The sequence below is a fragment of the Coregonus clupeaformis genome, chromosome 7, assembly GCF_020615455.1.
Source record: "Coregonus clupeaformis isolate EN_2021a chromosome 7, ASM2061545v1, whole genome shotgun sequence".
Taxonomy (NCBI): Eukaryota; Metazoa; Chordata; class Actinopteri; order Salmoniformes; family Salmonidae; genus Coregonus; species Coregonus clupeaformis.
In genome coordinates this window covers 59,755,619-59,771,126 of record NC_059198.1, presented here as the reverse complement: position 1 = coordinate 59,771,126, position 15,508 = coordinate 59,755,619, and the positions used below count along the sequence as shown (strand labels likewise).

General features: G+C 44.8%; 1 protein-coding gene across 2 annotated transcripts in view; it reads right to left on the bottom strand.

Annotated features, from left to right (window-relative positions):
• Nucleotides 1–223: 223 nt before the first annotated feature.
• The window catches only part of LOC121569824 (E3 ubiquitin-protein ligase RNF152-like), a 122,139-nt gene continuing 106,854 nt past the window's right edge, over nucleotides 224–15,508 (bottom strand). For both annotated transcript variants that reach the window (XM_041881042.2, XM_041881043.2), the window contains exon 2: nucleotides 224–1,552. In XM_041881042.2, coding sequence (XP_041736976.1) covers nucleotides 413–1,054 — 642 coding nt within the window. In that variant the 5' untranslated portion in view covers nucleotides 1,055–1,552 and the 3' untranslated portion in view covers nucleotides 224–412. The remainder of the gene's footprint in view (nucleotides 1,553–15,508) is intronic.

The following is a 15,508-nucleotide window of genomic DNA, read 5'->3' as shown; positions in this document are numbered from 1 at the left end:
GCCCCGGGTCCATAGGTCCACAGGGTACCCCAAATCAGAGGGACAGAGAGGTGGGTGCATCATATTGACTGAGAGGTGTGTGCATTTGTATCCAGAATAACTCCAAGTCAACAATATGAGGCAAGTTTATTTCCCTAGTTTGTTTGTGGTTGTCCTCTCTCTCTCTCTCTCTCTCTCTCTCTCTCTCTCTCTCTCTCTCTCTCTCTCTCTCTCTCTCTCTCTCTCTCTCTCTCTCTCTCTCTCTCTCTCTCTCTCTCTCTGTCTCTCTGTGTGTGTCTGTCGGCAGTTTCATTGGCCACCCATGATATTTGTAAAATCCCTTATTCTCGTCATAGTCCTGGCTGAGGAGGGGCGGAGCCACAGTAGGGGGTGGGAAGGGCATGTTGATTGACATGCCTTCTGGTCCTTCCCTTCAGCCACAGGAGATGACAGTAAAGCGTTTAGAGATACAGGACATGTTGTGGAGCACGATTCCCAGGAGAAAGAGCAGGACGCAGGCTACCAGGATCACTGTACACACTCCGGACCACGTGGAGCCCTTCCCCCCTCCACCACCACCTCCCCCGACTCCCCTTCTCTCTGTCTCCTCCAGGCCATTGAGACTCATCCCCAGACCCAGTGGCTGCAACTCAGGCATAGCCACCACCGCCACATCCACCTTCTGCTGCCCACTGCCACCTGGCAAGAACCGGCAGCCGAGTTCCCCAGGCAACAGTGCCCTCTCCTTGGCGACAGGCAGGGGCAGCATGTAGCAGCCGTTGCTAGGCAGGCGGATAAAGACCGGCGTGTGCTCGGAGGCGTGCGGGATGGCGATGACGGTGATGATGTCGGGGTCGTCGGGGAGCTGGGAGACGGAAAAGCCAGCTGGGAGTTTGGTGACGCCACGGCACCAGGGGCAGCGGATCTCTTTCTGGCTGGATCTCATCTGGGTCAGGCACACGGAGCAGCACGTGTGTCTGCAGTCCAGCAGCTTGGGCCTCCGCCGCGGGCTGTAGTAGTTAAAACAGATCTGACACTCCAAGATGGAGTCCTGCGAGAGAGACAGAGTCTCCATTTTGTTATGGATTGTTATGATGGGTCCTTGATAGCCTGGTCGAGCAGACTGACCGTTGCGCTCACGTTTCGTTTCACTTACTTGTCAGAATGTGAGCTATTACCAGAATAGGCTGGTTTCACAAGGCTGGTTTCAGAAGAAAGGAGAGAACGTGCTCAACTCTTATCCTCTTGCGTAAACAAATGAAAAGGTGCTTGGAACCCTTTGTTGTAATAGGCCGGTGTTTTTGTGAACTGCAACACAAACCAGGATGACAAAGAAGAATGTATTTTATTATTTGACTGTATTAGCAGAAAGCCAAATGTTATTCAGATCCTCTACAAGCGCTTGAATCCTCCTCAGAGCAAAGCTGCGCTGTTTAAGCATGTAGCCTCTCCTCTGCTCTCCTCTACTCTCCTCTGTGCTCTGCTCTGCGTCCCTCCGTGTGTCCTTCCACCCACCTGCCGTCTCAGTGTCGGCGTGATGTCACAGGACGATCGAGGTCACATGGTGGTTCATCTGTGAAACAAGAGAGAAGACAGCCGCATTAATGGGCTGAAGAGAACCACGGGTCAGAGAGGGTGTGTGTAGAAGTGGGCATCAAAATAAGATCAGGGGCATGGCATGGGCAGAGTAGCGGGCAGCTGGGCATTTAGGCTTTGTGTGTGTCCCAAATAGCACCCTATTCCCAATATAGTGCACTACTTTTGACCAGAGCCTTATGGGGAATAGGGTGCCATTTGGTAGGCAGCCTTTGTCCCCCTCATTTCCCCTTGGGCTGCCACATCAGCAGGAATCACACACACACACACACACACACACACACACACACACACACAGAGAGAGAGAGAGCTCTCATCAGACACACACACACACACAAAACACAATAGAGAAATAACTAACATTACAGTAATGTGTGAGAAAGCTCATACAGGCCACATCATGCAGAGCAAAGAGAAAGGAAGTCATAACACGAGTCATTCCATGTCATTTCAACAAGCCATGACACCCACCATCTCAGATTGTTCTGAAATCGTTCCTGTAGTTAGAAACTGGTAAGATTGGCATTCCTTAATCATTATTTTGTTGAAATTTTAAATGATTTCAGAGAAATAAGGGCGGCAGGTAGCTTAGTGGTTAAGAGCGTTGTGCCAGTAACCGAAAGGTCGCTGGTTCTAATCCCCGAGCCGACTAGGTGAAAAATCTGTCGATGTGCCCTTGAGCAAGGCACTTAACCCTAATTGCTCCTGTAAGTCGCTCTGGATAAGAGCGTCTGCTAAATGACCAATTATTATTTAGAAATGAAGCTAATTGATTGCACCCAATTGCCCATTTTAATTTACAGGATTCCAAATCAAATCAAATCAAATCAAATCAAATTTTATTGGTCACATGCGCCGAATACAACAGGTGCAGACATTACAGTGAAATGCTTACTTACAGCCCTTAACCAACAGTGCATTTATTTTAAACAAAAAAAGTAAGAATAAAACAACAACAAAAAAAGTGTTGAGATAATATTCAAAAAATATAGTACCCAACATCCGATTTGGAACAAACTTCATCCTACCAATGAGTAAGGCATGAGTAGGGCTGTTGCGGTGACCGTATTACCGCCACACAGGCAGTTACGAGTCATGAAGGCAGTTAAATTCCACATGACCGTTTAGTCACAGTAATTAGGCTTCTCCAAGCTCTGATGCTGTTGATGGTCATTAGTAGCTTACCAAACTTGCTAACTGCCTGGTACTCAGGACTCTATTGTCCCTCTAATCACAATGCAAATGTGTTTGAAAATCTAATCAAACACTTCACGAGAGCCCATGAGCTCATGTTGCGCAACATTTCTATAGGCTATGCAATTGCAGGAGAAAACTGGAGGAGTTTGGCCGTTAATAAAAAGAGGAGGATCCCATCAGCTTTCTATAGGCTAGGCCTACTATATTTATTTCTCAACTTTTCTAATATTAAGCACATTGCTTATACTAACAACAGGCATGAAAATAAACCACGGTGAAAAGTGTTCTCCATTCGCTATTTAAGTGCATAGATGACATGTATTTTTTCCTGCTGCCCCTGTTTCGATACAGGTGCATGATAATGGTCCATTCTAACTCAAAACAAACGTAATACATATTATTTAGTATATGTAAAGATTAAATCAAGAATAGTCTGATGGGTAACAATTTTACCCTATCACTTGTGAATGATGCCCAGCATACTAAACAAAGCCTTTTTTTTGCCACTTGTTCGAATCATAGTCGCACACCTCATGTAGCCTAGCCCATAGGCCTATATGTTTTAATAAGGTGGCCAACTAACTTCTTAAAATTAAGCACATTAATCCGCTTTACAAGGGGTGTAGAGCCTAACTGGCATATATAAGCAGCGCGTGAGTTTCAAGTTTGGGGAAGATGCATAATTGCATTTGCGGTCACTTTTTATAATGGTGTTTTCCGCTAATGGAACATTCGCGCTTACAGCCTACTACCATGTGCGCATTGCTGCGCTTCTAATGTGACGAAATAGCCTAATAGTTTATCAACATTTTAAGCTAAACGTTCTGATCTGTTGCGTCAGCCACATTGCATAAAAAAAGTTTTTTTGATGCTAGTGGTTGTATTAATTTGGGATCTATCACATCCCACAACTGTCCCAGACTATGTTTGGAATATTTATTTATTGCACAGAATAGAATAGGTTGACTTTTGTACTATGGGTGATAGTAGATTGACATAGGCTAGTGCTTTTGCTGTTCGTTAGGCCTACTCATCTTGTTGGCTGACGAAAAGTAAATGTGAACAGTTCTTCCAATATCTTCAATATGCACCTCGGAATTGGATAAGGACATGCGCAGTTGCGTCCCGGATGTGTCTGTCTTAACTTGTAGCCTGTGAGAAAGACCCGATCACATGACTGAGAGCCGTGTGAGTGAGAGACGCTTAGGATTGCGCAGGCCACCGGGCCGCAAAAGGCATGAATTTTTTTAGGGTGCATTACAGCCACAAAGGGGGTGCCGCTTCTCAAATTGTGAATGAAAGACTATTGGAGTGTGTACAGCCTGCACAAAAAACAAAGCAGAGCTCATGCCTTTCAAGCAACTTTTTTTCAAATCATCATTAGTCTCATCATGCAGCCTTACAATGTATTAAAAATCAAAACATATAGCTCAACATTTGTAGAACAACTAAAGTTACATTAATAACTCTAAATTAAGCATATACAGTGGGGGAAAAAAGTATTTAGTCAGCCACCAATTGTGCAAGTTCTCCCACTTAAAAAGATGAGAGAGGCCTGTAATTTTCATCATAGGTACACGTCAACTATGACAGACAAATTGAGGAAAAAAAATTCAGAAAATCACATTGTAGGATTTTTTATGAATTTATTTGCAAATTATGGTGGAAAATAAGTATTTGGTCACCTACAAACAAGCAAGATTTCTGGCTCTCACCGACCTGTAACTTCTTCTTTAAGAGGCTCCTCTGTCCTCCACTCGTTACCTGTATTAATGGCACCTGTTTGAACTTGTTATCAGTATAAAAGACACCTGTCCACAACCTCAAACAGTCACACTCCAAACTCCACTATGGCCAAGACCAAAGAGCTGTCAAAGGACAGCAGAAACAAAATTGTAGACCTGCACCAGGCTGGGAAGACTGAATCTGCAATAGGTAAGCAGCTTGGTTTGAAGAAATCAACTGTGGGAGCAATTATTAGGAAATGGAAGACATACAAGACCACTGATAATCTCCCTCGATCTGGGGCTCCACGCAAGATCTCACCCCGTGGGGTCAAAATGATCACAAGAACAGTGAGCAAAAATCCCAGAACCACACGGGGGGACCTAGTGAATGACCTGCAGAGAGCTGGGACCAAAGTAACAAAGCCTACCATCAGTAACACACTACGCCGCCAGGGACTCAAATCCTGCAGTGCAAGACGTGTCCCCCTGCTTAAGCCAGTACATGTCCAGGCCTGTCTGAAGTTAGCTAGAGTGCATTTGGATGATCCAGAAGAGGATTGGGAGAATGTCATATGGTCAGATGAAACCAAAATAGAACTTTTTGGTAACATTTACATTTACATTTTAGTCATTTAGCAGACGCTCTTATCCAGAGCGACTTACAGGAGCAATTAGGGCTAAGTGCCTTGCTCAAGGGCACATTAACAGATTTTTCACCTAGTCGGCTCGGGGATTAGAACCAGCGACCTTTCGGTTACTGGCACACAACGCTCTTAACCACTAAGCCACCTGCCGCCCCAAAAACTCAACTCGTCGTGTTTGGAGGACAAAGAATGCTGAGTTGCATCCAAAGAACACCATACCTACTGTGAAGCATGGGGGTGGAAACATCATGCTTTGGGGCTGTTTTTCTGCAAAGGGATCAGGACAACTGATCCGTGTAAAGGAAAGAATGAATGGGGCCATGTATCGTGAGATTTTGAGTGAAAACCTCCTTCCATCAGCAAGGGCATTGAAGATGAAACGTGGCTGGATCTTTCAGCATGACAATGATCCCAAACACACCGCCCGGGCAACGAAGGAGTGGTTTCGTAAGAAGCATTTCAAGGTCCTGCAGTGGCCTAGCCAGTCTCCAGATCTCAACCCCATAGAAAGTCTTTGGAGGGAGTTGAAAATCCGTGTTGCCCAGCGACAGCCCCAAAACATCACTGCTCTAGAGGAGATCTGCATGGAGGAATGGGCCAAAATAATATAATAATAATAATATAATATGCCATTTAGCAGACGCTTTTATCCAAAGCGACTTACAGTCATGCGTGCATACATTTTTGTGTATGGGTGGTCCTGGGGATCGAACCCACTACCTTGGCGTTACAAGCGCCGTGCTCTACCAGCTGAGCTACAGAGGACCACGTGCTCTACCAGCTGAGCTACAAAATACCAGCAACAGTGTGTGAAAACCTTGTGAAGACTTACAGAAAACGTTTGACCTGTGTCATTGCCAACAAAGGGTATATACCAAAGTATTGAGAAACTTTTGTTATTGACCAAATACTTATTTTCCACCATAATTTGCAAATAAATTCATTAAAAATCCTACAATGTGATTTTCTGGATTTTTTTCTTCATTTTGTCTGTCATAGTTGACGTGTACCTATGATGAAAATTAACAGGCTCTCTCATCTTTTTTAAGGTGGAGAACTTGCACAATTGGTGGCTGACTAAATACTTTTTTCCCCACTGTAGGAGTACCTATTTCTATGTTTACCGCTCAACACAGAATAGCCGCATGTGCGCACTCCATCAAATCGTTTGGAGAAAATATTAATATTGTTCAATTGTATTCTTCATACTATAAAATAATATAAAATAATGCCACAGAATTATAAGCAAATCTTGTCTGCTAAATGAACTAGTGTAGCCCACAGCCATATGGCATAGCCACATCAGGACCTAACATAAGGACAACTCAGAGTATGCTATTCTTTTCTTCTGAAATAGACTACATTTTCTTAATATCATGCTTCTTTAGACCTGTCTAAAATAAATAATGGATTTATTGTGAAGGTGTAGGCTATATTTCATGGATTTATTAGACTTTTTAAAATGGCTGGTAGGCTATGTGTGGAAGCCAGGAGATGCTAAATTAAGAATAGTCTGATGGGTAACAATTTTACCCTATCACTTGTGAATGATGCCCAGCATACTAAACAATGCCTTTTTTTTGCCACTTGTTCGAATCATAGTCGCACACCTCATGTAGCCTAGCCCATAGGCCTATATGTTTTAATAAGGTGGCCAACTAACTTCTTAAAATTAAGCACATTAATCCGCTTTACAAGGGGTGTAGAGCCTAACTGGCATATATAAGCAGCACGTGAGTTTCAAGTTTGGGGAAGATGCATAATTGCATTTGCGGTCACTTTTTATAATGGTGTTTTCCGCTAATGGAACATTCGCGCTTACAGCCTACTACCATGTGCGCATTGCTGCGCTTCTAATGTGACGAAATAGCCTAATAGTTTATCAACATTTTAAGCTAAACGTTCTGATCTGTTGCGTCAGCCACATTGCATAAAAAAAGTTTTTTGATGCTAGTGGTTGTATTAATTTGGGATCTATCACATCCCACAACTGTCCCAGACTATGTTTGGAATATTTATTTATTGCACAGAATAGAATAGGTTGACTTTTGTACTATGGGTGATAGTAGATTGACATAGGCTAGTGCTTTTGCTGTTCGTTAGGCCTACTCATCTTGTTGGCTGACGAAAAGTAAATGTGAACAGTTCTTCCAATATCTTCAATATGCACCTCGGAATTGGATAAGGACATGCGCGTTGCGTCCCGGATGTGTCTGTCTTAACTTGTAGCCTGTGAGAAAGACCCGATCACATGACTGAGAGCCGTGTGAGTGAGAGACGCTTAGGATTGTGCAGGCCACCGGGCCGCAAAAGGCATTAATTTTTTTAGGGTGCATTACAGCCACAAAGGGGGTGCCGCTTCTCAAATTGTGAATGAAAGACTATTGGAGTGTGTACAGCCTGCACAAAAAACAAAGCAGAGCTCATGCCTTTCAAGCAACTTTTTTTCAAATCATCATTAGTCTCATCATGCAGCCTTACAATGTATTAAAAATCAAAACATATAGCTCAAGATTTGTAGAACAACTAAAGTTACATTAATAACTCTAAATTAAGCATATACAGTGGGGGAAAAAAGTATTTAGTCAGCCACCAATTGTGCAAGTTCTCCCACTTAAAAAGATGAGAGAGGCCTGTAATTTTCATCATAGGTACACGTCAACTATGACAGACAAATTGAGGAAAAAAAATTCAGAAAATCACATTGTAGGATTTTTTTATGAATTTATTTGCAAATTATGGTGGAAAATAAGTATTTGGTCAACTACAAACAAGCAAGATTTCTGGCTCTCACCGACCTGTAACTTCTTCTTTAAGAGGCTCCTCTGTCCTCCACTCGTTACCTGTATTAATGGCACCTGTTTGAACTTGTTATCAGTATAAAAGACACCTGTCCACAACCTCAAACAGTCACACTCCAAACTCCACTATGGCCAAGACCAAAGAGCTGTCAAAGGACAGCAGAAACAAAATTGTAGACCTGCACCAGGCTGGGAAGACTGAATCTGCAATAGGTAAGCAGCTTGGTTTGAAGAAATCAACTGTGGGAGCAATTATTAGGAAATGGAAGACATACAAGACCACTGATAATCTCCCTCGATCTGGGGCTTCACGCAAGATCTCACCCCGTGGGGTCAAAATGATCACAAGAACAGTGAGCAAAAATCCCAGAACCACACGGGGGGACCTAGTGAATGACCTGCAGAGAGCTGGGACCAAAGTAACAAATTCTACCATCAGTAACACACTACGCCGCCAGGGACTCAAATCCTGCAGTGCAAGACGTGTCCCCCTGCTTAAGCCAGTACATGTCCAGGCCCGTCTGAAGTTTGCTAGAGTGCATTTGGATGATCCAGAAGAGGATTGGGAGAATGTCATATGGTCAGATGAAACCAAAATATAACTTTTTGGTAACATTTACATTTACATTTTAGTCATTTAGCAGACGCTCTTATCCAGAGCGACTTACAGGAGCAATTAGGGCTAAGTGCCTTGCTCAAGGGCACATTAACAGATTTTTCACCTAGTCGGCTCGGGGATTAGAACCAGCGACCTTTCGGTTACTGGCACACAACGCTCTTAACCACTAAGCCACCTGCCGCCCCCAAAAACTCAACTCGTCGTGTTTGGAGGACAAAGAATGCTGAGTTGCATCCAAAGAACACCATACCTACTGTGAAGCATGGGGTTGGAAACATCATGCTTTGGGGGCTGTTTTTCTGCAAAGGGATCAGGACAACTGATCCGTGTAAAGGAAAGAATGAATGGGGCCATGTATCGTGAGATTTTGAGTGAAAACCTCCTTCCATCAGCAAGGGCATTGAAGATGAAACGTGGCTGGATCTTTCAGCATGACAATGATCCCAAACACACCGCCCGGGCAACGAAGGAGTGGCTTCGTAAGAAGCATTTCAAGTTCCTGCAGTGGCCTAGCCAGTCTCCAGATCTCAACCCCATAGAAAGTCTTTGGAGGGAGTTGAAAATCCGTGTTGCCCAGCGACAGCCCCAAAACATCACTGCTCTAGAGGAGATCTGCATGGAGGAATGGGCCAAAATACCAGCAACAGTGTGTGAAAACCTTGTGAAGACTTACAGAAAACGTTTGACCTGTGTCATTGCCAACAAAGGGTATATACCAAAGTATTGAGAAACTTTTGTTATTGACCAAATACTTATTTTCCACCATAATTTGCAAATAAATTCATTAAAAATCCTACAATGTGATTTTCTGGATTTTTTTTCTTCATTTTGTCTGTCATAGTTGACGTGTACCTATGATGAAAATTACAGGCCTCTCTCATCTTTTTAAGGTGGAGAACTTGCACAATTGGTGGCTGACTAAATACTTTTTTCCCCACTGTAGGAGTACCTATTTCTATGTTTACCGCTCAACACAGAATAGCCGCATGTGCGCACTCCATCAAATCGTTTGGAGAAAATATTAATATTGTTCAATTGTATTCTTCATACTATAAAATAATATAAAATAATGCCACAGAATTATAAGCAAATCTTGTCTGCTAAATGAACTAGTGTAGCCCACAGCCATATGGCATAGCCACATCAGGACCTAACATAAGGACAACTCAGAGTATGCTATTCTTTTCTTCTGAAATAGACTACATTTTCTTAATATCATGCTTCTTTAGACCTGTCTAAAATAAATAATGGATTTATTGTAAAGGTTTAGGCTATATTTCATGGATTTATTAGACTTTTTAAAATGGCTGGTAGGCTATGTGTGGAAGCCAGGAGATGCTAAATGTGTTTATGTTAATTAATGGTCAATTACCGTGAGACCGACAGTTATTTACTTGACAATCACCGGCTGACGAAATGTATTGACCACCATAGCCCTAGGCATGAGTTATAAAAAAAAATGTCAAGTAGTATAAAGATGCAGTTTGGAGCATTGCTTCTTCATACTTTGTAATGTATTCCGTGTGAATCTGATGTTTTTTTCCCACTGTTCAGAGAAATTGAAGTAGCTTGCATTATTTACCATAAAGAAATGTTGTGATCTGTTTAATACCCCATTAGTTTGCACAGGCTATGTGAACGTTTTTGTTTTTTCTTGCTCCTACTCTTCCTCTTGCATAATGATATCAGCCATGTTAGTTAATCCATGTAGAATCTCTGTTATTACACTCACATTTGCAGATGATTACGTTCTGTCAAAATATTGCTGTTAAAATGCTAATGATCTCTTCCTACGCTTTATTTTCGTGTGAGTTGGGAGTGTGAAAGAGGAGTTGGACTCAAAGTAAATTGAGATTTTTCTTCCTTATCTTATCAACCAGTTAATTATTAGAATCAGGTGTGCTAGATTAGGGTTGGAATGAAAACCTACAGGATGGAAACTGTCCAGGAACAAGGTTGGAGAGCCCTGCCACAGATAACAGTCATGTCAACAGTATTGTCAAATTAGATCTTGTCAAGTTAAACTCCTCAGCTCTCACACCTGTTTGTTCACACGTTGTAATGGACTTGCAGCCATAGTGAAGACGTCCATGTGGAAAAGACGGTTGTGTCCCAAATGGCATCCCATTCCCTATGGGCCCTGGTCAAAAGTAGTGCACTAGATAGGGAATATGGTGCCATTTGGGACACAAAGGTGTCTGACTTGTGTTAGGTTGCTAAAACCACTGTTAACACAATCCGTTTGTGGTGGTTAGCGTCTCCCCCCCACCCCTCCTTTCCTTTCTCCCTCAATCCCTCCCCAGGCAAAATGCATCTTTCTGAGTGGGTCCTGACGCGATACCCGCTTCTGTCATCACTCTCCGCGTGACCTAGTTTCTTTAAATCGTTCCGTATTCTCTACCACCATGTCAAAGTCAAGTAAAATGCAGAAAAATCTGTAATTTTATAGTTGAAAGGGATGAGAGAGAGAGAGGGCGGAGAGACTGATGGAGAGGAAGAGGGAGAGAGACAGATGAAGAGAGAAAGAGAGCCCTGCCTTTGAGGGGTAAGACAACAAGGGGTATTAGTAAAAACACTTTGATCTGACAGAAATGCTTTGTGATTCAATATTCCCATACACCCACCCACTCTTCCACTATTTTCTCCTTACCTCCTTCATCCACTTCCCTCTCCCCTCCATTCTCTGTTATTTACCCTCTCTCTACCTCCCTTTCCCTGACATTATAGTTTTGTGACTCATTTTCACATTACACCTAGTGTGGGAGAGAACACATCTCACTGTCACTGAGCAGAACTATAGAAGCTATGACAAATCTAATTCCTAAACAGCCTCTAGAAAACCCTCAAAAGTAACCAGAAAAGTCTTAATACAAGCCAAGGTTTGGTCCATCATATCATATGACTGTACAAGGAAGGGAATATGATTTAGTAGTGATGGTGAGTGCCCTACTGGTGCCTCCTGTCCCCTCTTCACAGCCCCTCTGGCCCCCTGGGACCATTCGAAAGGACAGACACCCTCTCTCAGCTGAGAGGGGCTGTAACACACACACACACACTCTCTGTCCCTCCAGTCTCCCCTGCCTCACTCCACAGCAAGGACAATCAGCCGAGGAGAAAGTTCACTCCTCCTCACTGACAGCGGCTAAAAATAACCAGGGACACACATTACCAAAAATGATAAACTGGTTGGAGCAAATCAGAGAGGGAGGTGAGGAAAGTAGCAGGGGAGGAGGAAGACAAAAGAGGTGAGGAGAGGAGAGGAGAGGAGAGGAGAGGAGAGGAGAGGAGAGGAGAGGAGAGGAGAGGAGAGGAGAGGAGAGGAGAGGAGAGGAGAGGAGTAATAGAAAAGTAAAACACGTAATAATAAAAGTAATAATAAATACACAATGAATAACGATAACTTAGCTTTATACACAGGGTACCAGTACTGAGTCGATGTGTATGGGTACGAGGTAATTGAGGTAGATAAGTACATATAACTAGGAATAAAGTGACCGATAATATACAGTAGCAGCAGCGTATGTGATGAGACAAAAAAAGGACTATCAATGCAGATTGTTAAATAGTTAACCAAATAGCTACCCGGACTAACTATACTGAACAAAAATATAAAAGCAACATGCAACAATTTCAAGATTTTACTGAGTTACAGTTCATATAAGGAAATTAGTCCGTTTAAATAAATTCCTTAGGCCCTAATCTATGGATTTTACATAACTGGCCAGGTATGCAGCCATGGGTGGAGCCAGGCCCAGCCAATCAGAATGAGTTTTTACCCACAAAAGGGCTTTATTACAGACAGAAATACTCCTCAGTTTCATCAGCTGTCTGGGTGGCTGGTCTCAGACGATCCCGCAGGTGAAGATGTTAGGCTATGGTTAAACCCAGCACTCAGAGAAACAAAACACGACTAAGGGAGTGGAAGAAACAAAAATGCTTTTAATAAAAATGCAATTTGTCTTAGTCCAAAAAACAACTGAAGAAAAGGAAAAGAGTGGGCTAGTCGGCTCTGGAGGAAGGAGAGGCTGAGGCAGGCAGGCAGGAAGGTTGGGAGGTATGTCTGAACGCTCTAGTAAGAACAACGATCTGGCGCCGGTGGAGAGCCATGCCCAGGAATTAGTAGTGCAGGTTGATGAGAGAATAGGATGCAGCTGCGTAGGCAGGAATCACTGAAAACAACCCGCAGCTGCACAGGAGAGGCAGATCCTGAGCACGCCCCCCGATCCACTCCAGACACACACCGGCAGACGCACCAACATAATGGGGACAAACCCACATACAGATACGACAGACAAAGAGGGGACAAAACAAGGAGGAAGGGAAACAGAAAAGGGAGAGACAAGCTGCCCACATAACAGTACCCCCCCCTCAATGGTCGCCACCTGGCGACCCACCAGGCCTGTCAGGGTTGTTGTGATGGAAGTCCGTGATCAACTGAGGATCCAACACAAAACGCTTAGGGACCCAAGACCTCTCCTCAGGTCCATAACCTTCCCAATCGACTAGATATTGGAGACCCCTACCCCGCCTCCGAGAGTCCAGGAGCCTACTGACGGTGTAGGCCGGATGGTCGTCAATGAGGCGAACAGGTGGAGGTGGATCTGCCGGCGGACACAAAAGGCTGGAGGACACAGGTTTCAGTTGGGAGACGTGGAAAGTAGGGTGTATCTTCATGGCTGAAGGCAACTTCAAACGAACCGCAGCGGGGTTAATGATGGACTCCACCACAAATGGACCCAGGTACCGAGGAGACAGCTTGCGTGATTTGGTACGAAGAGGTACGTTCCTTGATGACAGCCAAACTTCTTGACCAGGATGAAACACAGGTGCGGGAGTCCTGCTCCTATCCGCTGTCGTCTTGTTCCTGTCGGTGGTCCGAAGCAACGCTTCCCGAGCGTCGCTCCACACTCTCTGGCAGCGGCGGAGGTTCTCCTGAACCGAAGGAACAGCCAATTCCTTCTCCTGAGCAGGAAACAGAGGGGGTTGATAACCCATGGTTACTTCGAAGGGTGAAAGGCCGGTGGCAGAGGTGGTGAGGGAGTTGTGGGCGTACTCTATCCAAGGCAGATGTTTGGCCCAGGATGATGGATGTTGAGCAGCCACACAACGAAGGGTTGCTTCGAGGTCTTGATTGGCTCTTTCTGTTTGACCGTTGGTCTGGGGATGAAACCCTGAGGACAGACTAACGGAAGCACCCAAAGCAGAACAGAAAACCTTCCAAACACGGGAAGTAAACTGTGGGCCTCTATCAGATACGATGTCCACAGGTATTCCATGGGGACGGAATACATGTTGGACTAGGAGGTCCGCTGTCTCACTGGCAGACGGTAATTTTGGTAATGCTATATAGTGAACAGATTTAGAGAATCTGTCCACAATGGTAAGTATAGTATCATTACCTTCAGACTTGGGTAGGCCGGTGACAAAATCCATGGCTATGTGGGACCAGGGATGGCTGGGAACTGGGAGGGGTAGCAGCAGCCCCGAAGGGGCCCGGTGGGAGGCTTTGCCCGAGCACAGGTTGAACAGGCTGCCACAAAAGCCCGAACGTCAGTTTCCATTGAAGGCCACCAAAAATGTCTCTTAAGCAGCGTCAACGTGCGTCTCATCCCAGGGTGACCAGCAAAACGGGAGGTGTGAATCCACTGCAACACCTGAGACCGGACCGTCTCGGGAACAAAGAGTAGGTTGGGAGGTCCATCACCCGGTCCCGGGTCCGTGGCAAGTGCAGTCTTCACAAGAGACTCGATCTCCCACTGTACTGCCGCCACGACGCATGAGGAAGGTAGGACTGCCTCAGGCTCGCTGGTCTCCGAAGGGTCAGCAAACTGGCGGGACAAAGCATCTGGTTTAACATTTCTTGACCCCCGGTCTGTATGTAAGAATAAAGTTAAACCTACTAAAAAACAGGGCCCATCTGGCTTGGCGTGAGTTGAGTCTCTTAGTGGCTTGGATGTAAGCCAAGTTTTTGTGGTCTGTCCAGACCACAAACGGCAGTTCAGCTCCATCCAGCCAGTGCCGCCATTCTTCCAGTGCAAGCTTGACCGCCAGCAGTTCCCGGTTTCCAACGTCGTAATTCCGTTCTGTGGGTGACAATTTCTTGGACAAAAAAGCACAGGGGTGAAGCTTTTGGTCAGTGGGGGAGCGCTGGGAGAGGACTGCTCCCACACCTGAGTCAGACGCGTCCACCTCCACAATAAACTGCAGAGCGGTATTGGGGTGTATCAACACGGGGGAGGTGGAAAACAGTTCCTTCAAAACCCCTACCGCCTGCTCCGCCTCAGGGGACCACAGAAAAGGGACTTTTGGGGATGTGAGTCTAGTAAGGGGTGCCACCACTTTACTAAAACCCTTAATGAATCAACGGTAGAAGTTAGCAAAGCCCAAAAATCGTTGAAGTTGCTTACGGGTGGTGGGTGTGGGCCATTCCGTCACTGCCCGGATCTTCTCGGGGTCCGCCTTCACCTGCCCGCTCTCAATGATGAAACCAAGGAACGATGTAGACCATTTGTGGAACTCACACTTTTCTGCTTTGACGTACAGCTTATTCTCCAAGAGCCGTTGAAGGACTTGACGGACGTGTGACTCATGCTCCTCGGGTGACTTGGAAAAAATAAGAATATCATCCAGGTATACAAAGACAAAACGGTTCAAAAATCCCTAAGAACATCGTTCACCATGGCTTGGAATACAGCAGGGGCGTTAGAGAGCCCAAAGGGCATGACCAAATACTCAAAATGCCCCAGTGGAGTGTTGAAAGCGGTTTTCCACTCATCTCCCTTTCGGATTCTGACAAGGTGATAAGCGTTCCTGAGGTCGAGCTTGGAGAAAACCGTGGCGCCATGCAGAGGTTCAAAAGCTGAGTTGATGAGTGGAAGGGGATACTTGTTTTTAACAGTTATGTTGTTTAAACCCCTGAAATCGATACAGGGGCGTAACGACTTG